Genomic DNA, 16,996 nt, shown 5'->3' with positions numbered 1-16,996 from the left:
ATAAGAGGAGGGGGGGCATTTGGCCTAGAGCCAAGGCCAAGTTTATTGAGCTGATTCTGGATTCCATGGATGGGTTGGGGTAGGGGGTGCCTCAGACTTTCCTTTAAGAGACCAGATCTCCCCCTCCCAGCACCTCTGTACCTGCTCGCTTTCCTGCAGTGCCTTCTCCTTCTGTCTCTTCAGCTCCAGCTTCTCCATGTTTAGCTTCTCCACCAGTTTCCTAGCCTCCTGAAATTTTCTCATGAGAAACTCCTTCTCTTCCTTCTGGTTGGCTTGGAAGTTCAGGAACTCTTGATAACGCTGTCGGAGCATGTGGTTGCTCTGTCGTAAGGCATCTGCCAACACCACAGATCATAAAATCAAAAAATCAGAACTAAAAGGAAGGTGATGTGGTTTCAAGGAAAGGATGATGAATTTGGAATCAAGAGGACCTGGGTTCAAATTCTGGCTCTGGCACTTACTAGCTGCATTACCTTGGACAAATCACTTGAACTGTCTGAACTTCAGTTTCCTTATCCATGAAATGAGGGGTGAATTTGGATGGCCCCTAAGGTACCTCCCAGCTCTAGAGCTAAGATCCTAGGAGTGCTGGCCTCTCCAGCCCTGCCTCATATTAGTCTCCTCCCTGAATGTTATACTATGCTCCAGACAAACTGGAACTACCTCTCTTCATTTACTGAATTCCAATTCATCTTTTAAAGCCCAATTCAATTGTCAACTCTTCCAGAAAACCTTCCTTGATTCCCCACATCTGCAAAATGAGCAAGCTTCCAATTCAACACCTGGGGTCCTGTGGTATAGAATATGGCAATGAGCTTCCCCCTTGGACCCTGTCATAGCACTTTATTTTGTAATTTTCCAATGCACTTAATGGACTGGGGATTGTCAATAGTGGGCAAGAATTAGATGCAGAGTCAGGAAGACCTAGGTTCAAATCCTACCTCTGATATTTCCTAGTTGTGTGATTATGAGCATGTGACTTTCTTTTCTCAGTTGCCTATTCTGTAAAATGAAGATACTTACCTTATAGGGTTATTGTAAAGCTCAAATGAGATAATATATATAAAGCAAAGCATCACATACGTTAGTTATTATTATTTCTATTGATTTATTTCCCCATTAGACTGCAAATTCACTAAAGACAGAGGCCATGTCTTATTCAAATTTTGTACCTCTCTTAGGGCACAGAGGCCCTTGAATCAAATTCTCTTTGGAGGGTGCCGAGTGGTGCAAGAATACACAGAGCACTGGGCCTGGAGTCAGGAAGACCTGAATTCAAATCCCACCTCAGATACTTACTAGCTGTGTGACCTCAGGAAGTCACTTCATCTGTCTGCATCCTTCTCTCAACTGTAAAATAGGGATGATAACAGCGCCTACTCCCAGGGTCATAAGGATCAAATGAGATAATTGTAAATCACTTGGCATAGTGCTGAGTGCATCTAAAGCACTATATAGATGTTAGTCATTATTATTACTAGTTATTGTTATCATGTCCTGCTGCAGTTTTCACAGCTCAAAGTACAGTGATACCAGGTGAGGTCTGTTCACTGCCCCCCTAGTCTGTGCTCTGCAAGTTCCTGACCCACGTTTGAGTCTATTGACTTGTCCCTGGTTGGGAATTTCAGCAGATAGTTGCTGGACTCAGTCACTACTGGCATGCTGGGAGGCTCCCCTTTGGTCTGGGACTCCTGACCTGGTTATCCCACTACAGGTTTATGGTACTGGGTGAAAGGCTAGAAATGAGTTGCTGCTCTGCCCCTGGGATCAGAGCCACACAGGTACACTTCTTTTTCTTTTTTTAAAAATGTACTTATTTTTAGTTTTCAACATTTACTTCCACAAGATTTTGAGTTCCAAATTTTCACCCCATCTCACCCCTTCCCCCACCCCAAGATGGCATGCATTCTGAATACCCCTTTCCCTAGTCTGACACAGGTACATTTCTGCAACATGTTCCTTGCTCAGTACACAGCTGATGCCCACACTCATGACCGCTCCTCTCTGCCTTGGATCTGACACCTGGAACTGGGTGGTGGCTATAGAGGTGTTAGATGGTCCCTGTTCCTGCACCCAGTGCTAGTTCAGGGACCCCCTGGGATCTTTTTCTGTCTTGATGCTTCCTGCCCTGGTGTCCTGTCTGGGTCCTCATGCCCATCAGTCCCTGGACACTGAATGCTTGCTGCAACTGTTGCTGGGCTGTGCTCCTGACCAGTCCCTGCCCCAGTGTCCACAGACCTCTCAGACTTCTCCATCTAGCTTCCTAGGCTGCCCTGCGCTGGAAAAGTGACTGTGATTTTTTTTCTGGGCTTTCTCTAATCAGAATCCAGACTGGTATATTTTCTAGATTTTTGTCAAGGTAGAGCTGGTTGAACTGGACTAAAATGCTTCCTCTCACTCAACCATCTTGACTCTGCCTCCAGGAGCAAGGTTTCACTAGCTGTCTGACACAACTCCTTCCCTTTACAGATCACAGATTCACTTCCAGATCATCGAAGGAATTTGCCCAAGGTCTCACCATTAGACAATGGCAGCAGTCTGTACTAGGACCCAAGTCTCCTGATTCCCATTCCCTGAGTCTTGCCTCCATACCATATCACTACTCTTTCCTAGTTTCCGAAAACTTCAGGAGGGTTCCTCCCCTCAATTTTAATATTCCACAACTGGGTAAAGAAGCCCAAAGTTCTTTCACCCTTTGCATTCCTCCCATAAAAACTTGTCTTTATAAACTCATATCATCTCTCAGCATTCATCATCCCAGGAGAAAGTTTGTCTTTTTAAACTGTGTTTCAAAGAAATTACAAAGAGTCATCACCCAAAAGACAAAGAAGAGTTTTCAAAAGAAATGCAAACTATCAATAATGAATTTGAAAATGCTCCTAATCGTCAATAAGAGAAATGCACATGAAACTAACCCTGAAGTTTCACCTCTCACTCATCAAATTGACCAGCATAATTTAAAAAAACAGGAAAAGTTAATGGGGGTGAGTTCATGGGAAGACAGGCACAATAACGCACTGTTAATGGAGTCAAGAATTGGTTGAACCGTTCCAGAAAGCAATTTGGAATTATGACAGGAAAGTCACTAAATGGATCGATCACCCTCTGTGACTCAGTGATTCTGCTGTGGACCATACATACCCAACGAGGTCAAAGACAAAAAGGAAGTATCCATATATACTAAGATGTCTGTAACACAACTATTTCTGGTAGTAAACAAGTGAAAACAAAGTGGATCAGAGAATGATCAAAAGAACTACAGAACAGGGATGTAAAACAGTGGCATCTTAGATAGGGAGGGGAGAGGATAGATTCCAAGTTGGTACAATCAAGCTTGTCAAAATTATCCCGGAAAATCCCTTAAATTGTCCATCAGGTTCAATACAGTTTCTTTAAACAATTGTAGTTGAAAAGGGCCCAGGGTCTCTTTAAATTTCAAAGTTTAAAAGAAGGCACCCTAAATCAAGAGGACAAATCCATCTGAGACTGTTGCTGCAGCAATAACTGAATGAAAATATTATTTTTTCCCTATGTCCAACTAAACTGAAAGAGATTGGAACCAAAACTTACTTTCAAACGGAACACCAAAACAGGTCAAGACATAGTAGCTGGCAGGAAAACTAATGAGGGGAAACAATACTTTTGGAAAGGCTTCAGAAGGAAATGTGCATAAGGGTTGTTAGAGAATGATCACCCTAGCCCCAAAAGTCATTATTTCTTCTTCCTGCTTTACCAAGGGGCCAAGAGAGGACACAAGATCAATGGAACTTAGCAGGGGACTTCTTGCTGACCAGGACAAAGGCCATCCCTCTCTTTAACCCTACCAGCCTAAACTATCCAAATGATTTTCCTAAAGCATAAATATGAGCATGCCACAGCACCTACTCAAAACCCAGCTGACTCCTTAGAGCTCCTTCAAGATCAAATAACAACTCATCTTTTTAGTATTTCAAGCTGAAGTCTACCTTTCTAGCCTTATTACACAATGCTCTGTGACCTAGCCCAAGCAGCCTTCTTCTTGCTCCTCACACATGACACTCCATCTCCCCTCCCTATAGTACCTGGAATGTACTCTTTCTCCATCTGTGTCTTGTGGAAGCCCTGGTTTCTTTCAATGCTCAGCTCAAGTTCCACCCCTTAGCCAGTACTATCTTCCCCTTCCCACATCCCCGGTATCTCTCCCAACACCTTTCTCTTATCACATGGTGTTTTGTATGTTGTATACACACACATATATAGATACACATAGATACATATGCATATGTGTCTATGAATATGAATGCCATTTCCACTCTTGGAATACTGGCTCCTGCCACCCACCCCACCCCATTTCATTTGACCTTTGTACCCCCAGTGACTCACACAATGCCTAGGCACACAGCAGGTAGTTAGTTAATGCACAATGACTGACTGAAGAGATTGCCTATGGCTATGATGGAGAGGAGGTCCTAGAATCAGTCACTGGGGCAAGAGGTTGTGAAAGACTCATAGGGCCTGAGCTCCAACTGTGGGAATAAAAGATTCAGTCTCCCATCTCAGGCTCATTCTAGAGTATACACTCAACAGGTTCAATGAGAGACCTTCCACCTACATCATGTCAACTGTAATTTTCTTTTATTTTCTGCTTGGCATGTAGAGTTGAATTCAGGTCAATTAAATGTGAATATGATGGATTCCACTGTAATGGAATACTACTAAATCATAAGAAACTACAAATGTGAGGAATCTGAAAAACATGGGAAGATGTGTATGATTATTAACTCATGAGCAAAGAGCAAAGTAAACAGAGCCACGAGAACAACAGACATCATGACTACAATCAAGAAAGTGAAAGTAACACAAAGAGGCAGCTGAACTTACAGCTGAAATACAATGAGAGAAGAGAAGGTGAAACATACCTCCTTCCTTCCCATAGAGAAATGGAGGACTAGAGGGGCAAAATGGGTTCAATAGTTGAAGTATCCATCACGTTTTCAACAAGGCAACATTCAATGGAGATATTTGGGAGGACAGAAAGGACATGTAAATCAAGAAATGACTGGTATAAAACAAACAGGCATCAGTCACCAATAAAGCTTTTTGAAGAAGGCAATTCCACCCACTAACTCAGAGGTCCCTAAATAGTCAATTATATTTCAATGTGGTTGGCCACAGGAGCTAGAGCAAGAAAGTGACTCTCACCCTTCTTTTCTATCCCAGACTCTGTTAGCAGTCTGGTGAAGCCTATAGACTCTCGAAAAATAAATGCATAAAATAAAATGCAAAAGATTTTAAGAGAAACCAACTGCATCGAAATGCATTTATCAAAATATTAAAAAAAAAAAAAAAAGCAAGTTTACAGGTTCCTAACTCCTACTGGAAAGGGAACAGAGATATGGCCAGGCCCCATCCTGGACTTTTCTCTGGCATCCCCACCTCAGTCTCATAGATCCCAAGGCTTCACTTGCATAGACTAGCTCCTCCATGCAAAAACATCGAGGACCTTGACCCTAAGCCATCAGGCACTCACCTCTGAGCTCTTGGTTCTCCTCCAAGAAGCGCTGGAGGGCCTCCGGAGAGACTTGGTTGGAAGGGAGATGCAGCATGGCTGACTTCCCCAGGGAAGACCCTTCACCAAGGGTCTCGTAATCTCCTGATGGACCCCCGTTGGGCTGTACCATCTCACTAGGCTGACTCTTGCAATGATGCCCGTTCATTCAATTAGTTCAGTGCCTGAAAGAAAAAATCCAGGGCATAAGATCTATATTATGATTCATGGGAAACCTGACAGGTATTATTGTACATATCTGAAAAAGAATTTTCTTACTGTACCCAATCCCGGGTTCATTTGAAAAAGAATAAGAACAGGGGGGCAGAGCCAAGATGGCCGAGTAAAAGCAGTGACCTGCTTGAGCTCTCCCCCAAACCCCTCTAGACATCTGTAAAAAATGACTCTAAACAAATTCTAGAGTAGCAGAATGCACAAAAAGACAGAGTGAAACAAATTTCCAGCCCAAGACAACCTGCATGGTTGACAGGAAAGATCTGTTGTGCCAGGCTGGGAGAGGGGCACAGTTCAGCATGGGCTGTGCAGGCAAAGATAGAGTAGGTATCAGCAAACCTGGAGCAAGTCTCAGGGGACTGAATCACTAGCAGTTATAGTGGTTTCCAGACTTCTCAACTCACAAATGCCAAAGACAACTTAGAAGGTCAGTAGGAAAGGTCTGTCGGACCTGGGTGAGAAAAGAGAGTGGTCCAGCCCCAGTCCTGGTGCAGCCCCAGGGCAGCAGCTGTTTCCAGAGCTCTCAACCCACAGATGGTAGAGGGGATCAAGTGGCTGATTAGAGGGGGATTGCAGGGATCTCTCTGCTGGTGCTGAGGCAGGATTTTCTTGCTCTGCCTGCGGCTTGCATCCGGGTCACAGTCTTAGGTGGAGGTCCTGGGGCGAGAAGGAGTGTTGGCGTAGTGGAGCTTGTGGCAACGGTGGAAAGGGAATCCTCCTCACAGTTCCAAGGCAGAAAAGAGTGCTTGTGCTCACACAGACCAGAGCACAGGTCAGGAAAGGAGTAAACACCTCACCTTTGATCAGACCACCTTGGAAAAACTGAAAATTTACAGGTCCCTAGAAGTCTCTCTGAAAACAGCTGCACAAAACTCCTGAAGCTTGGGACAGTACATTCTCCACACTGGAAGCAGACCCCTACCTTAACAAAGCGTTTAAAACTCAAGTAATTGGCTGGGAACATTAGCAAACAGCGCCAAAAAAAAAAAAAAAAACCTTCAGACTATAGAATCTTTCTTTGGTGGCAAAGAAGATCAAAACATACGACCAGAAGAAGACAACAAAGTCAAAGCTCCTACATACAAAGCCTCCAAGAAAAATATGAAATCAGTCCCACGCCATGGAATAGATTAAAAAGGATTCTGAGAAGCAAGTAAGAGAAGTAGAGAAAAGACTGGGAAGAGAAACTGAGAGTGATTCAAGAAAATTATGAAAAATAAGTCAACAACTTGCTAAAGGAAACCCAAAAAAATACTGAAGAAAATAACACCTTAAAAAATAGACTAACCCAAATGGCAAAAGAGGTCCAAAAAGCCAATGAGGAAAAGAACACCTTAAAAAGCAGAACTGACCAAATGGAAAAGGAAGCCCAAAAGCTCACTGAAGAAAATACTTCCTTAAAAATTAGAATGGAATAAAGCTCTGGTCTTAAAGTCAAGAGGACCTGAGTTCAAATTCGACCTCAGACACTTGACACTTAACTAGCTGTGTGACCCTGGGCAAGTCACTTAACCCCAATTGCCTCACACCAAAAAAAAAAAAAAATTAGAATGGAGCAAATGGAAGCTGATGACTTTGAGAAATCAAGAAATTATAAAACAAAACCAAAAGAATGAAAAAATAGAAAACAATGTGAACTATCTCACTGGAAAAACAACTGACCTGGAAAATGGATCCAGGAGAGATAATTTAAAAATCATTGGACTACCTGACATCCATGATAAAAAAAAGAACCCAGACATCATCTTTCAAGAAATTGTCAAGGAAAACTGCCCTGATATTCTAGAACCAGAAGGTAAAACAGAAATGGAAAGAATCCACTGATCACCTCCTGAAAGAGATCCTCAAAGGAAAACTCCTAGGAATATTATAGCCAAATTCCAGAGTTCCCAGGTCAAGGAGAAAATAATGCAAGCAGCCAGAAAGAAACAATTCAAGTACTGTGGATAATCAGGATAACACAAGATTTAGCAGCTTCTGCATTAAGGGATCCTCCAGAGAGCTTGGAATATGATATTCCAGAGGGCAAAGGAGCTAGGATTAAAACCAAGAATCACCTACCCAGCAAAATTGAGTATAATCCTTCAGGGGAAAAAATGGACATTCAGTGAGATAGGGGATTTTCAAGCATTCTTGATGAAAATCCTGGAGTTGAATAGAAAATTTGACTTTCAAATACATAACTCAAGAGAAGCACGAAAAGGTAAACAAGAAAGAGAAATCATAAGAGACTTATTATCTCACATAAAACAGACAAGAAAAAGCTTTTACAATGGAGGGGAAGTGGTGGAAGGTGAGAAGGAATGAGTGAATCTTACTCTCATCGGATTTGGCTTAAGGAGAGAATAACATACACACTCAATTGGGTATGGAAATCTATCTTACCCTACAGGAAAACAAGAAGAAAGGGGATGGGGCCGGTGATAAAAGGAAGGGCAGATTGGGGAAGGGAGTAATCAGAAGCAAACACTTTTGAGGAGGGACAGGGTCAAAGGAGAGAACAGAATAAACGGAGGGTGGGATAGGATGAAGGGAAATATAGTTAGTTTTTTACAACATGACTACTATGGAAGTGTTTTGCATGACTACACATGTATAACCTGTATCAAGTTGCTTGCCTTCTCAATGACGGCGGGTGGGGAGGGAGGAAGAAAGAGAATTTGGAACTCAAAGTTTTAAAAACAAATGTTAAAAATTGTTTTTACATGCAACTGGGAAATAAGATATACAGGCAACGAGGTATAAAAATCTGTCCTGCCCTATAAGAAAATAGAAGGGGAAGGGGATTGGGGGGGAGTGATAAAAGAAAAGGCCATATTGGGGGAAGGGGTATTCAGGATGCATGCCATCTTGGGGTGGGGAAGGGGAGAGATGGGGAGAAAATTTGGAACTCAAAATCTTGTGGAAGTGAATGTAGAAAACTAAAAATAAATAAATTTATTTTAAAAAATAATAAAAAATTAAAAAAAAAAAAGGAATAAGAACAAACCAGGCTATGTCTCAAGACATATTCCTGCAAACTCCTTGAGTGGGTACTGTTTTTCATTTTGTGTTTATATTCCTAGTACCTCGCATAGTGTCCAGTATATCGAAGGTGCTCAATTAATGCTTACTGGATTGGGTTGGATTAGAGGAGGAAGATTAATAATAATAATGACAATAATAATAGTAATAATGATATTAACAACAACATTTAGATAGCACTCACTACATGCCAGGTACTAAATGCTTTACAAATATGATCCCATTTGATCCTCACAACAACCCTGGGACACAGGTACTATTACTATCTCCATTTTACAGATGAGGAAACTGAGGCAAACCTGGGTCACACAGCCAGTAAGTATCTGAAGCCACATATGAACACAAGTCTTCTTTATTCCAGCTCCACTGCTCTATCCACTGGGCCCCCTAGTTGCCTCAATCATCAGAATGATGAGAGGTTTAAAAAAAAAACAAAAAAAAACCTGTTATATGAAAAGAAGTGAGAAGAGGTCTAGATAAAAACAGACCTGGAAATACTATATTACACAGGATGGCTCTCTGGGAGGGAGAGGGATACTGGGGGAAAGTGTGGTGATGATAACAACAAAAGATATCAATTAAAATTTATTTTAAAAAAAGAGAAAGAAAGAAAAGACGACTTAGGAGGACAGTCATTTGAAGGATATATAGGAGAAGGATACTTGTTTTGTGTTGCTTGAGGTGTCATTAGGTAGGACTTAGAAGGGGAGGTCAGAGGCTCTTCATAGTTGGAAAGAACTTTACAAGGCATCAGACTCTGAACACCTCCTCCAATATTCCACTGATGAGACAAAAACTTTCTAATTAGAGCTGCCCAGTAGTGGACCAGGCTATTACTTAACACAATGAACTCTCAAGCCACCTGTCTAGGCTATCCAGCATGAACATTTTTGAAAGGCACTATAACCTATTGAAAAGGGTAAGCCTGAAGTCAAAAGTCTGGTTCTGAATCTCACTACAAACAACAGCTATGTGACACCCCTGGGCAAGACACTTTAACTCTAGAGTCTGGTTTCCTTATTTGTAAAATGAGGGTGATAATCCCTAGAGTACCTGCATCATAGGAGTCTTGTGAAAAAAATCCTTTGCAAACCTTAAAGCCCTATATAAATGTGAGTTATTTCAAGGTGGGAGCTTGGATCAGATCACTTCTAAGGTTCCTTCCAACACAAAGATCCTATAACTCTTTAATTATATGTATACCTGACATTCTATAAGACATGTTCCTAGGGAAAGAACTGGGCACAAATCAAATTGTAAATGCACTTAAGGAGTTCGTGATTAAAAAGAACTCTGTGGAAAATCCTTTTTTAAAGGAGACAATCCTCTGGTGATAAATCATCATCCCCCACACTTTATCTGTTTCATGAGAATACGGATTTGTTTATTAAATTCTCTGCAAATGATTAAGCCAGAGCTCAAAAAGACTGTTTGGGGACTACGTAGTAAAAACACAAAATCCTGTGACCTCAGAGGGTCAAGGGATCCTCCAACCTCTGAAGCCATCAAGTCTAAGCTCCTCTCATTTCACAGACTAGAAAACAGGCCCAGGAAAGTCAAATGATTCCCTTCAGGTTGTACAACTAGTGAGTTGCTCAGAGAGGACATGTTTAAGCTGGCACTGACTACAGAGCCAGTAGGCCACCTCCTGGGCATGCAGTCCAGGATCCCACCTGTATGATATCCTTTCCTGTCTCTGCTTGAACAATATCCAAACTATGCCTCCACTTCCTCTGCTCTCACTTCTCAACCCTTTGCCATCTGGCTTGTGACATCATAGTCAACTGAAACTGCTCTTTCCAAAGTTCCAATGATCTCTAAATTGCCAAATCCCATAGTCAGTTGGCATTCCTCACTCTTCATGACCTCTCTGTTGCCTTAGACACTGTAGATCACCCTCTCCTCCTGGATTCTTTCTGCCCTCTCTGGGTTTTTACACCACTGCTCTCACTGGGTTCTTCCTCTACCTGTCAAATCATTCCTTCTCAATCTCCTTCGTGACCCCTACCTGTGGCTGCTCCCCAACTTTATGCCAAGGGTTTCTTCTCTTATCTCTACATGGTGACCCCAACAGCCCCCAAGACTTGAATTATCTCTATGCAGATGACTCCAAGATCTTAATAACCAGTCGTATTCACTCTCCTGAGCTCCAGTCCCACCTTGCAAGCTGGATTTTAACTATCTCAAAGGTATCTTGAACTAAAATGTCAAAGCAACTACCTTCTCATCTTTCTTATTCAGTAGATGTGACACGTGGCTCCAGAGTCCTAAGATCTTTGCAGACCCTAATTCTCTCATCCAGCATATTGGTTCACCTTAGCCTTAAGCCAATGCACTGGGGTTTGGGTTGTTCTTCTTGGCTCAGCTTCCTGCATTAGGCAGCATTCTGCAAGAAGCCTCAGGAGAAGGTCAAAGGTACAGGAGAAGGGAGAGAGGGGGCAGCACTGCAGAAGATATACTTGTGAGGAAATGCAGAGACCAGAGGGACAAACATAGTGGACAATATTTGTGTGAAGACCAAAAGAACAGAAGCAATTTTGTAATCCAAGACCACCTGGACAGAAAGGAGCTAGAGAAGGGGTTTGGGAAACAGAGTACGTGGTGGTACACAGCACAAGAGTAATTGGATATTCCAATCACCCAAACATCTGCTGGGGACCCTCTCTGCCAAAAGCAGGGCAGCAAATAACTTCCTGACTTCACTTAATAATTTCAAAAGGTAGAGGAGCCAAAAAGAGGAAAGTCTCTAGTGGACTTCATTATTATACTGAACTCATTATCTTTCCCCCCAGCCATTCCCCACCCCTTCTCCTAACCACTCTTACTGTCGAGGGCATCTGTCCTGCTGGCTTCTAACCTTGAAGTCATCCCTGACTCCTCACTCTTTCTCACTCCCCACATCCAAGCTGGTGCCAAGGCTTACTTCAATAAATACGTATTAAGCACCTACCATGCACCAGGCACTGTGCTAAGCGCTGAGGGTACAAAGAAAGGCAAAAAACAGCCCCTGTCCTCAAGGAGCTCACAATTAAGGCCTGGTGATTTCACCTCTGCAGCATCTCTCCTACATGCCCCTTTCTATCCTCTGATACTACCCCTACCCTTGTTCAGGCCCTCATCACCTCACACCTGGACTATTGCAATAGCCTGGTTGGGGATGGGGGGTCTGCCTGACTCATATCTCTCCCTAATCCACTCTAACCCCCACCCAGCCACTAAATTGATTTTCCTTAAGCTCAGATCTATGTCACCCCGCCCCCCCCCCCCAAAATGGATAAAACTCCAGTGGCTCTCTATTGCCTCCAGGATTAAAGACAAAATGATCTGTTTGCCATTCAAAGCTCTTCATAACCTGCCCCCTCCTACCTTTCCAGTCTTCTTATACCTTACTCCCCAATATGTATTCTTTGATCCAGTGACACTGGTCTCCTGGCTTTTCCATGAACAAGGCCTTCCATCTCTGGGTTTCAGGCATTCTTCTCGACTGTTTCCCCTGACTGGAACACTTTCTGCCCTCTACTCTGACTACTAACCTCTCTGGTTTTCTTTAAGTCTCAAGTAAAATCCCACCTTCCCACAGGAAGCCTCTCCCAACCCCACTTAATGCCAGTGCTTTCCCTCTGTTATTTTCTATTAATCTTGTATATAACTTGATTGTACATATCTGTTTTTATGTTGTCTCCCCATTAGACTGTGAGCTCCTAGAGGGCAGGGATTATCTTTTGCCTCTTTTTGTAACCCTAGCACTTAGTACTGTGTCTGGCACACAGTAGGAACTTAATAGTAATAGCTACAACTGGTTGTTGGGGTGGAAATGACAGAAACCTTGGGCATAAGTAGACAGTCTCTCCTAAAGTCTGTGCTAGAGAAGTAAAGTCCAACACAGGCTAGCATGCACTTAGATTTTAGGAAAGGAACCCTTAGGAAAGGATTCAGAGAAAGAAGATGTAGGATCCCATAAATTAAATTTCAACAGGGGAACTCCATGGAAGCAGAATGGGAAATTCTAGACATATAGGGAAACAATTCCAATAAGGAGGAAAAATTGAGAGTTGTCTGAAGAGGCCAATGTGAATGAACTCATCAACTAAGTTAGATTTTTTTTCCAAAGATATGTACGAAAGATAGAAGCAGGGGGAAGTAACAAAATGAATATGTGTGGCAGAATCCTCTAAAAAGTACCTAGAGTGCTAGAACTCATAATGAGGTTGGTGAGGTAAGCAAGGGGTGACAAAAAGGCCTTTTTAGCTCTACTGGGGAAAGAGGAAGATAAGACTGCTGCTTCAGGTGAATGGGACATTACAGACCAGGGGCATCAAACCCAGTAGGTCCTGCAACACTCCCAGCAGGAAAACAGATTTACATGTCATTGGGACATGTTTAACAAAATAAATAAAAATACAATCAAACATAGATAATGTGAATGTGTGGTTTTCTCCTTTGAGCTGCTGCCGCTGCCCCACCCTGCCTCTGAAAAGAGGAGAAGGCAGAGCTGCCAAATTCTTAGTTTGTTCTGGTTTTCTCTGGAAATGACAGTGACAAAACCAGCTACCAGGGAGTGAAAAGGAGCATAGTTATCCCCAATGAAGTCATCACCTGGTCCACATCAATCATAAGAACAGAAAGATGTGGTTGCTAAAATGCTATCCATGAAGTCTGAAAGAGCATAGAAAATGGAAGAAGCATTGCATAACTGAAGAAAGGCAAATGTCCCAATCTTCCAAAAAGGTAAGAGAACAAAACATGCAAATAACATGCCAGTGAACTTGACTCCCATTCCTGTGGAAATTCTCCCACAGGTCTCTAAAGAGAGGCTTAGTGAACATCTACACATGGCATGGGCGGGGGGACAAAAAGCCAACATCAAGGCCTTTTTTGACAGTTATGAGACTGCTTGATCAGGAGTATACTAAAACCATCTCCAGCTATTCTTGTGGAAAAGATGGAGCTACATGAATTAGATGACAATAAAAGAGGAAAGATTTGGAACTGGCTCAATGAGGAGACTCAGTCTAGTGAAGTTGATGCCAACTTGGCAGGCTATCAAGCAGTAGAGTGGGCCAGAACTGTGTTTGGCCTGTGTTGTTGAACTAAATGTTAAGCCCCTAGGTGGCACAGGGTATAAAGCATTGGATTTGGAGTCAGGGAAGACCCAAGTTGGAATTCCATGATGATTCCTTAGCTGTGTGATCTCAGGCATGTCACTTACGCTGGATTTCCAACTTCTCAGTTTCCTCACCTGTAAAATGGAGTTAATAACAGCACCTGCCTCCAAGGACTGTGTGAAGATCAAATCAGATAATATGTGTAAAGTGCTTTGCAAACTTTAAAAATGTTAGCTATTGGGGCAATTAGGTGGCTCAGTAGACCCGGGTTCAAATCCGGCCTCAGACCAAACACTTGACACTTACTAGCTGTGTGACCCTGGGCAAGTCACTTAACCCCAATTGCCCAAAAATTTTAAAAAAATTAAAAAAAAAATATTAGCCATGATTATTATTATCAATGACTTAGATAAAAGATGGCATGTGCATGAAATGTACAAATCACTCCAAGGAGAATTGCATTGGGGGCACCTATTTAAAATGAACATTATTAAGATGGAAGGCAATGAGGATGATGAAAGGCCTAGGTCTCCCCATCATATAAGGATAGTCTGAAAGAATTAGGAATGCTTAGCCTGAAGGAAAAAAGCCTGAGGAGCAGAGAGGCAGGGAAGATAGCTGAGCTCAAGAAGAGAGATTCTACTGAGCTTTATTTGGCCCTACAGGGCAGAAGCAGGCTCGGTGTCAGGAAAAATTTCCTATCACTTAGAGCTGCCCCAGGAAGTCAACAAGTATTTATTAAATGCCTATGTGCCTGGCCCCGTGCTAAGTGTCCGAAGTGGTGGGTTTCCCCTCACTGGAGGTCTTCAAACTGAGGGTGGATGACCACTTCTCAACTATATTAGATTGAGGATTTCTACTGGATAGGGGCCAAACTAGATGGCTCCTGAGGCCCCTTCCAACTGTCAAATTCTGTGGGCAAACTTATGCAGATTGAGTCCAAAGCATACTTAAATTATACTGCCAGTCATTTTCTTTTCTTTCTTTCTTTTTTTTTTTTTAGGCAATTGGGGTTAAGTGACTTGCCCAGGGTCACAGAGCTAGTAAGTGTCAAGTGTTTGGTCTGAGGCCAGATTTGAACTCAGGTCCTCCTGATTTCAGGGCCAGTACTCTATCCACTGTGCCACCTAGCTGCCATGCCAGTCATTTTCAATCAATTAATCAATAAACATTTATTAATCACCTACTATACGCCAAGTACATAATATGTGGAAGCAGCGAGGTGGCTCAGTGCATAGAGTGCTGGGTCTAGAGTCAAGAAACCTTTTGTTCAGTAAGTTTTCAGTCATGTCCAACTCTCCATAACCCAATTTGGGGTTTTCTTGGCAAAGATACTAGGGTGGTTTGCCATTTCCTTCTCCAGCTCATTTTACAGATGAGGAAAGGGAGGCAAGTCACTTAACTTCTGTTTGTCTTAATCCACTGGAGAAAGAAATGGCAAACCATTCCAGTATCCTTGCCAAGAAAACCCCATGAAGAAGAATAGGACATAAGTGAACAACAATGAGCCAGGCACCATGATACAAAGAGAAGCAAAAGACAGTCTCTGCCCTCAAGGACCTTGTAGTCTAGCGGGGAAGGTCCTTTCCAGCTCTAAACCTGTATTAGTGTGGAAAGATGAAGTGGAAAGGGTAATAATTAATAGCAGCTAACATTTTTATTGTGCTTACTATATTCAGGTCACTGTACTAAGTGCTTTACAATTATTATCTCCTTTGATCTTCACCTCATTTTACAGACGAGGCAAACGGAAGTTAAATGACCTGCCGTGAGTCACATACTAACAAGCGTCTAGGGAGGAATTTGAACTCAGGTTTTCCAGACTCTCCAGGTCCAGTGCCACTTTGATGACTCCAGAGAAGGGTGCCCCAGCTCCATCCCCTCATTACGGTCAGTAATAATAAGAGCTAACATTTACATAAAGCTTTACACATATTGTGGCATCTGAGCTTCAAAACAAACTTGGGAGGTAGGGCCCGTTATTGTCATACCCATTTTACAGATGAGAAAGGTAAAATAGAAGAGGTTCATGAACCTGCCTGGACTCACACAACTAAGAAGTGTAGGAGAAGGATTTGTCCTTAGGGTACTTCTAACTCTAATCCCAGAACTCTATCCACTCTACTGTTAAATGGGAATCCCCTCAGAAATCTAAAAAAGATGGTGGCAAAAAGAAACTCACGCTTTTGCTTTTCCTCCACATTCTCCTTCCCCCACAATTACGAATAATGACAACCTCCGGGCGGGGTAGAAAAAAGGAGAGGCACTGGGGCAAAGGGGAGTGAATCAGTCATGCCGGGGGCATTCGCAAAACCTCGGACAGGAGCCGAGGTTCAGAGGTAGTGAGTGAGGCTGAACACGCCCGAACAGCATGAAGGCGAAGGCGCCTGGAAGGGTGAGCCAGGCCACCAAGGCAGCCGCGGAAGAGGCCAGAGGGAGAAGAGGGGCGGGGCGGAGAGGGAAGGGGCGGGGCGGGTCCGCCGGAGACCCAGGGGCGGGGCCAAGGGTCCGGACTCACCCCGAGGCCTGAGACTTGGGCCCTCAGGCTTCAACTTCGGCCCCACCAGGGCCCGGGGAGCCCGCGGCCTCTCCGGGCTCCAGGCCCGGCCGGGCCGAGCCTGAGTCCACGCCACGGACGCAGCGGCGGAGACAACACCGAAGGCAGCGACGGAGGCCCCACCAGCAATCGCCAGCTCAAGTCCTAGCCGACGGCTCCGAAGTGGGACTCCTCCCCACGCAACACCCACTTCCGGGTTGTGCCGCGGGATGCGGCAACCCGGAAGCGCAAAAGTGATAACTTCGGAATCCCTCAGTCTGTCTCCGCCCTTTCTCTGGATGTCTCCAATCCCCAGGAGCGAGGACTGAACCAATAATGCCTTTGACCGGGGGGGAGGAAATTTACCCTACGCTTCCCGTTCCAGGGGCCCATTATGTCGTAGAAGAAATCCCACGCACTAAGCTATCTTATAAAGCATCTACTTCTTCCTCCTTCTATATTCGGTATGATCTCTTCCGTCACCTTAGAGTGGACTGTGCACTTTACCAGCTCCTCCCTCCCCCCAGTCCGGCATCAGGAAAGGAGGAGTCAAGAGGAGGCTAGGAGGAG

General features: G+C 43.5%; 1 protein-coding gene across 5 annotated transcripts in view; it reads right to left on the bottom strand.

Moving 5' to 3' along the window:
• Positions 1 to 16,493, bottom strand: part of IKBKG (inhibitor of nuclear factor kappa B kinase subunit gamma) — a 42,578-nt gene extending 26,085 nt beyond the window's left edge. For 3 of the 5 annotated variants that reach the window (XM_027838920.1, XM_027838924.1, XM_027838923.1), the window contains exons 1-3: positions 16,409 to 16,493; positions 5,510 to 5,712; positions 142 to 335 (exon numbers count right to left, since the gene is read on the bottom strand). In XM_027838920.1, coding sequence (XP_027694721.1) covers positions 142 to 335; positions 5,510 to 5,696 — 381 coding nt within the window. In that variant the 5' untranslated portion in view covers positions 5,697 to 5,712; positions 16,409 to 16,493. Of the gene's footprint in view, positions 1 to 141; positions 336 to 5,509; positions 5,713 to 9,084; positions 9,116 to 16,072; positions 16,243 to 16,408 lie in introns of those variants that run through there. The other 2 variants (XM_027838922.1, XM_027838921.1) reach the window with 2 other exon arrangements.
• Between the last annotated feature and the right edge of the window lie 503 nt (positions 16,494 to 16,996).

Source organism: Vombatus ursinus, unplaced genomic scaffold, assembly GCF_900497805.2.
Source record: "Vombatus ursinus unplaced genomic scaffold, bare-nosed wombat genome assembly UNPS02014831.1, whole genome shotgun sequence".
NCBI classification, from domain to species: domain Eukaryota; kingdom Metazoa; phylum Chordata; class Mammalia; order Diprotodontia; family Vombatidae; genus Vombatus; species Vombatus ursinus.
The sequence above is the reverse complement of the archived record's forward strand: the minus strand, read 5'-3'. Positions and strand labels throughout refer to the sequence as shown.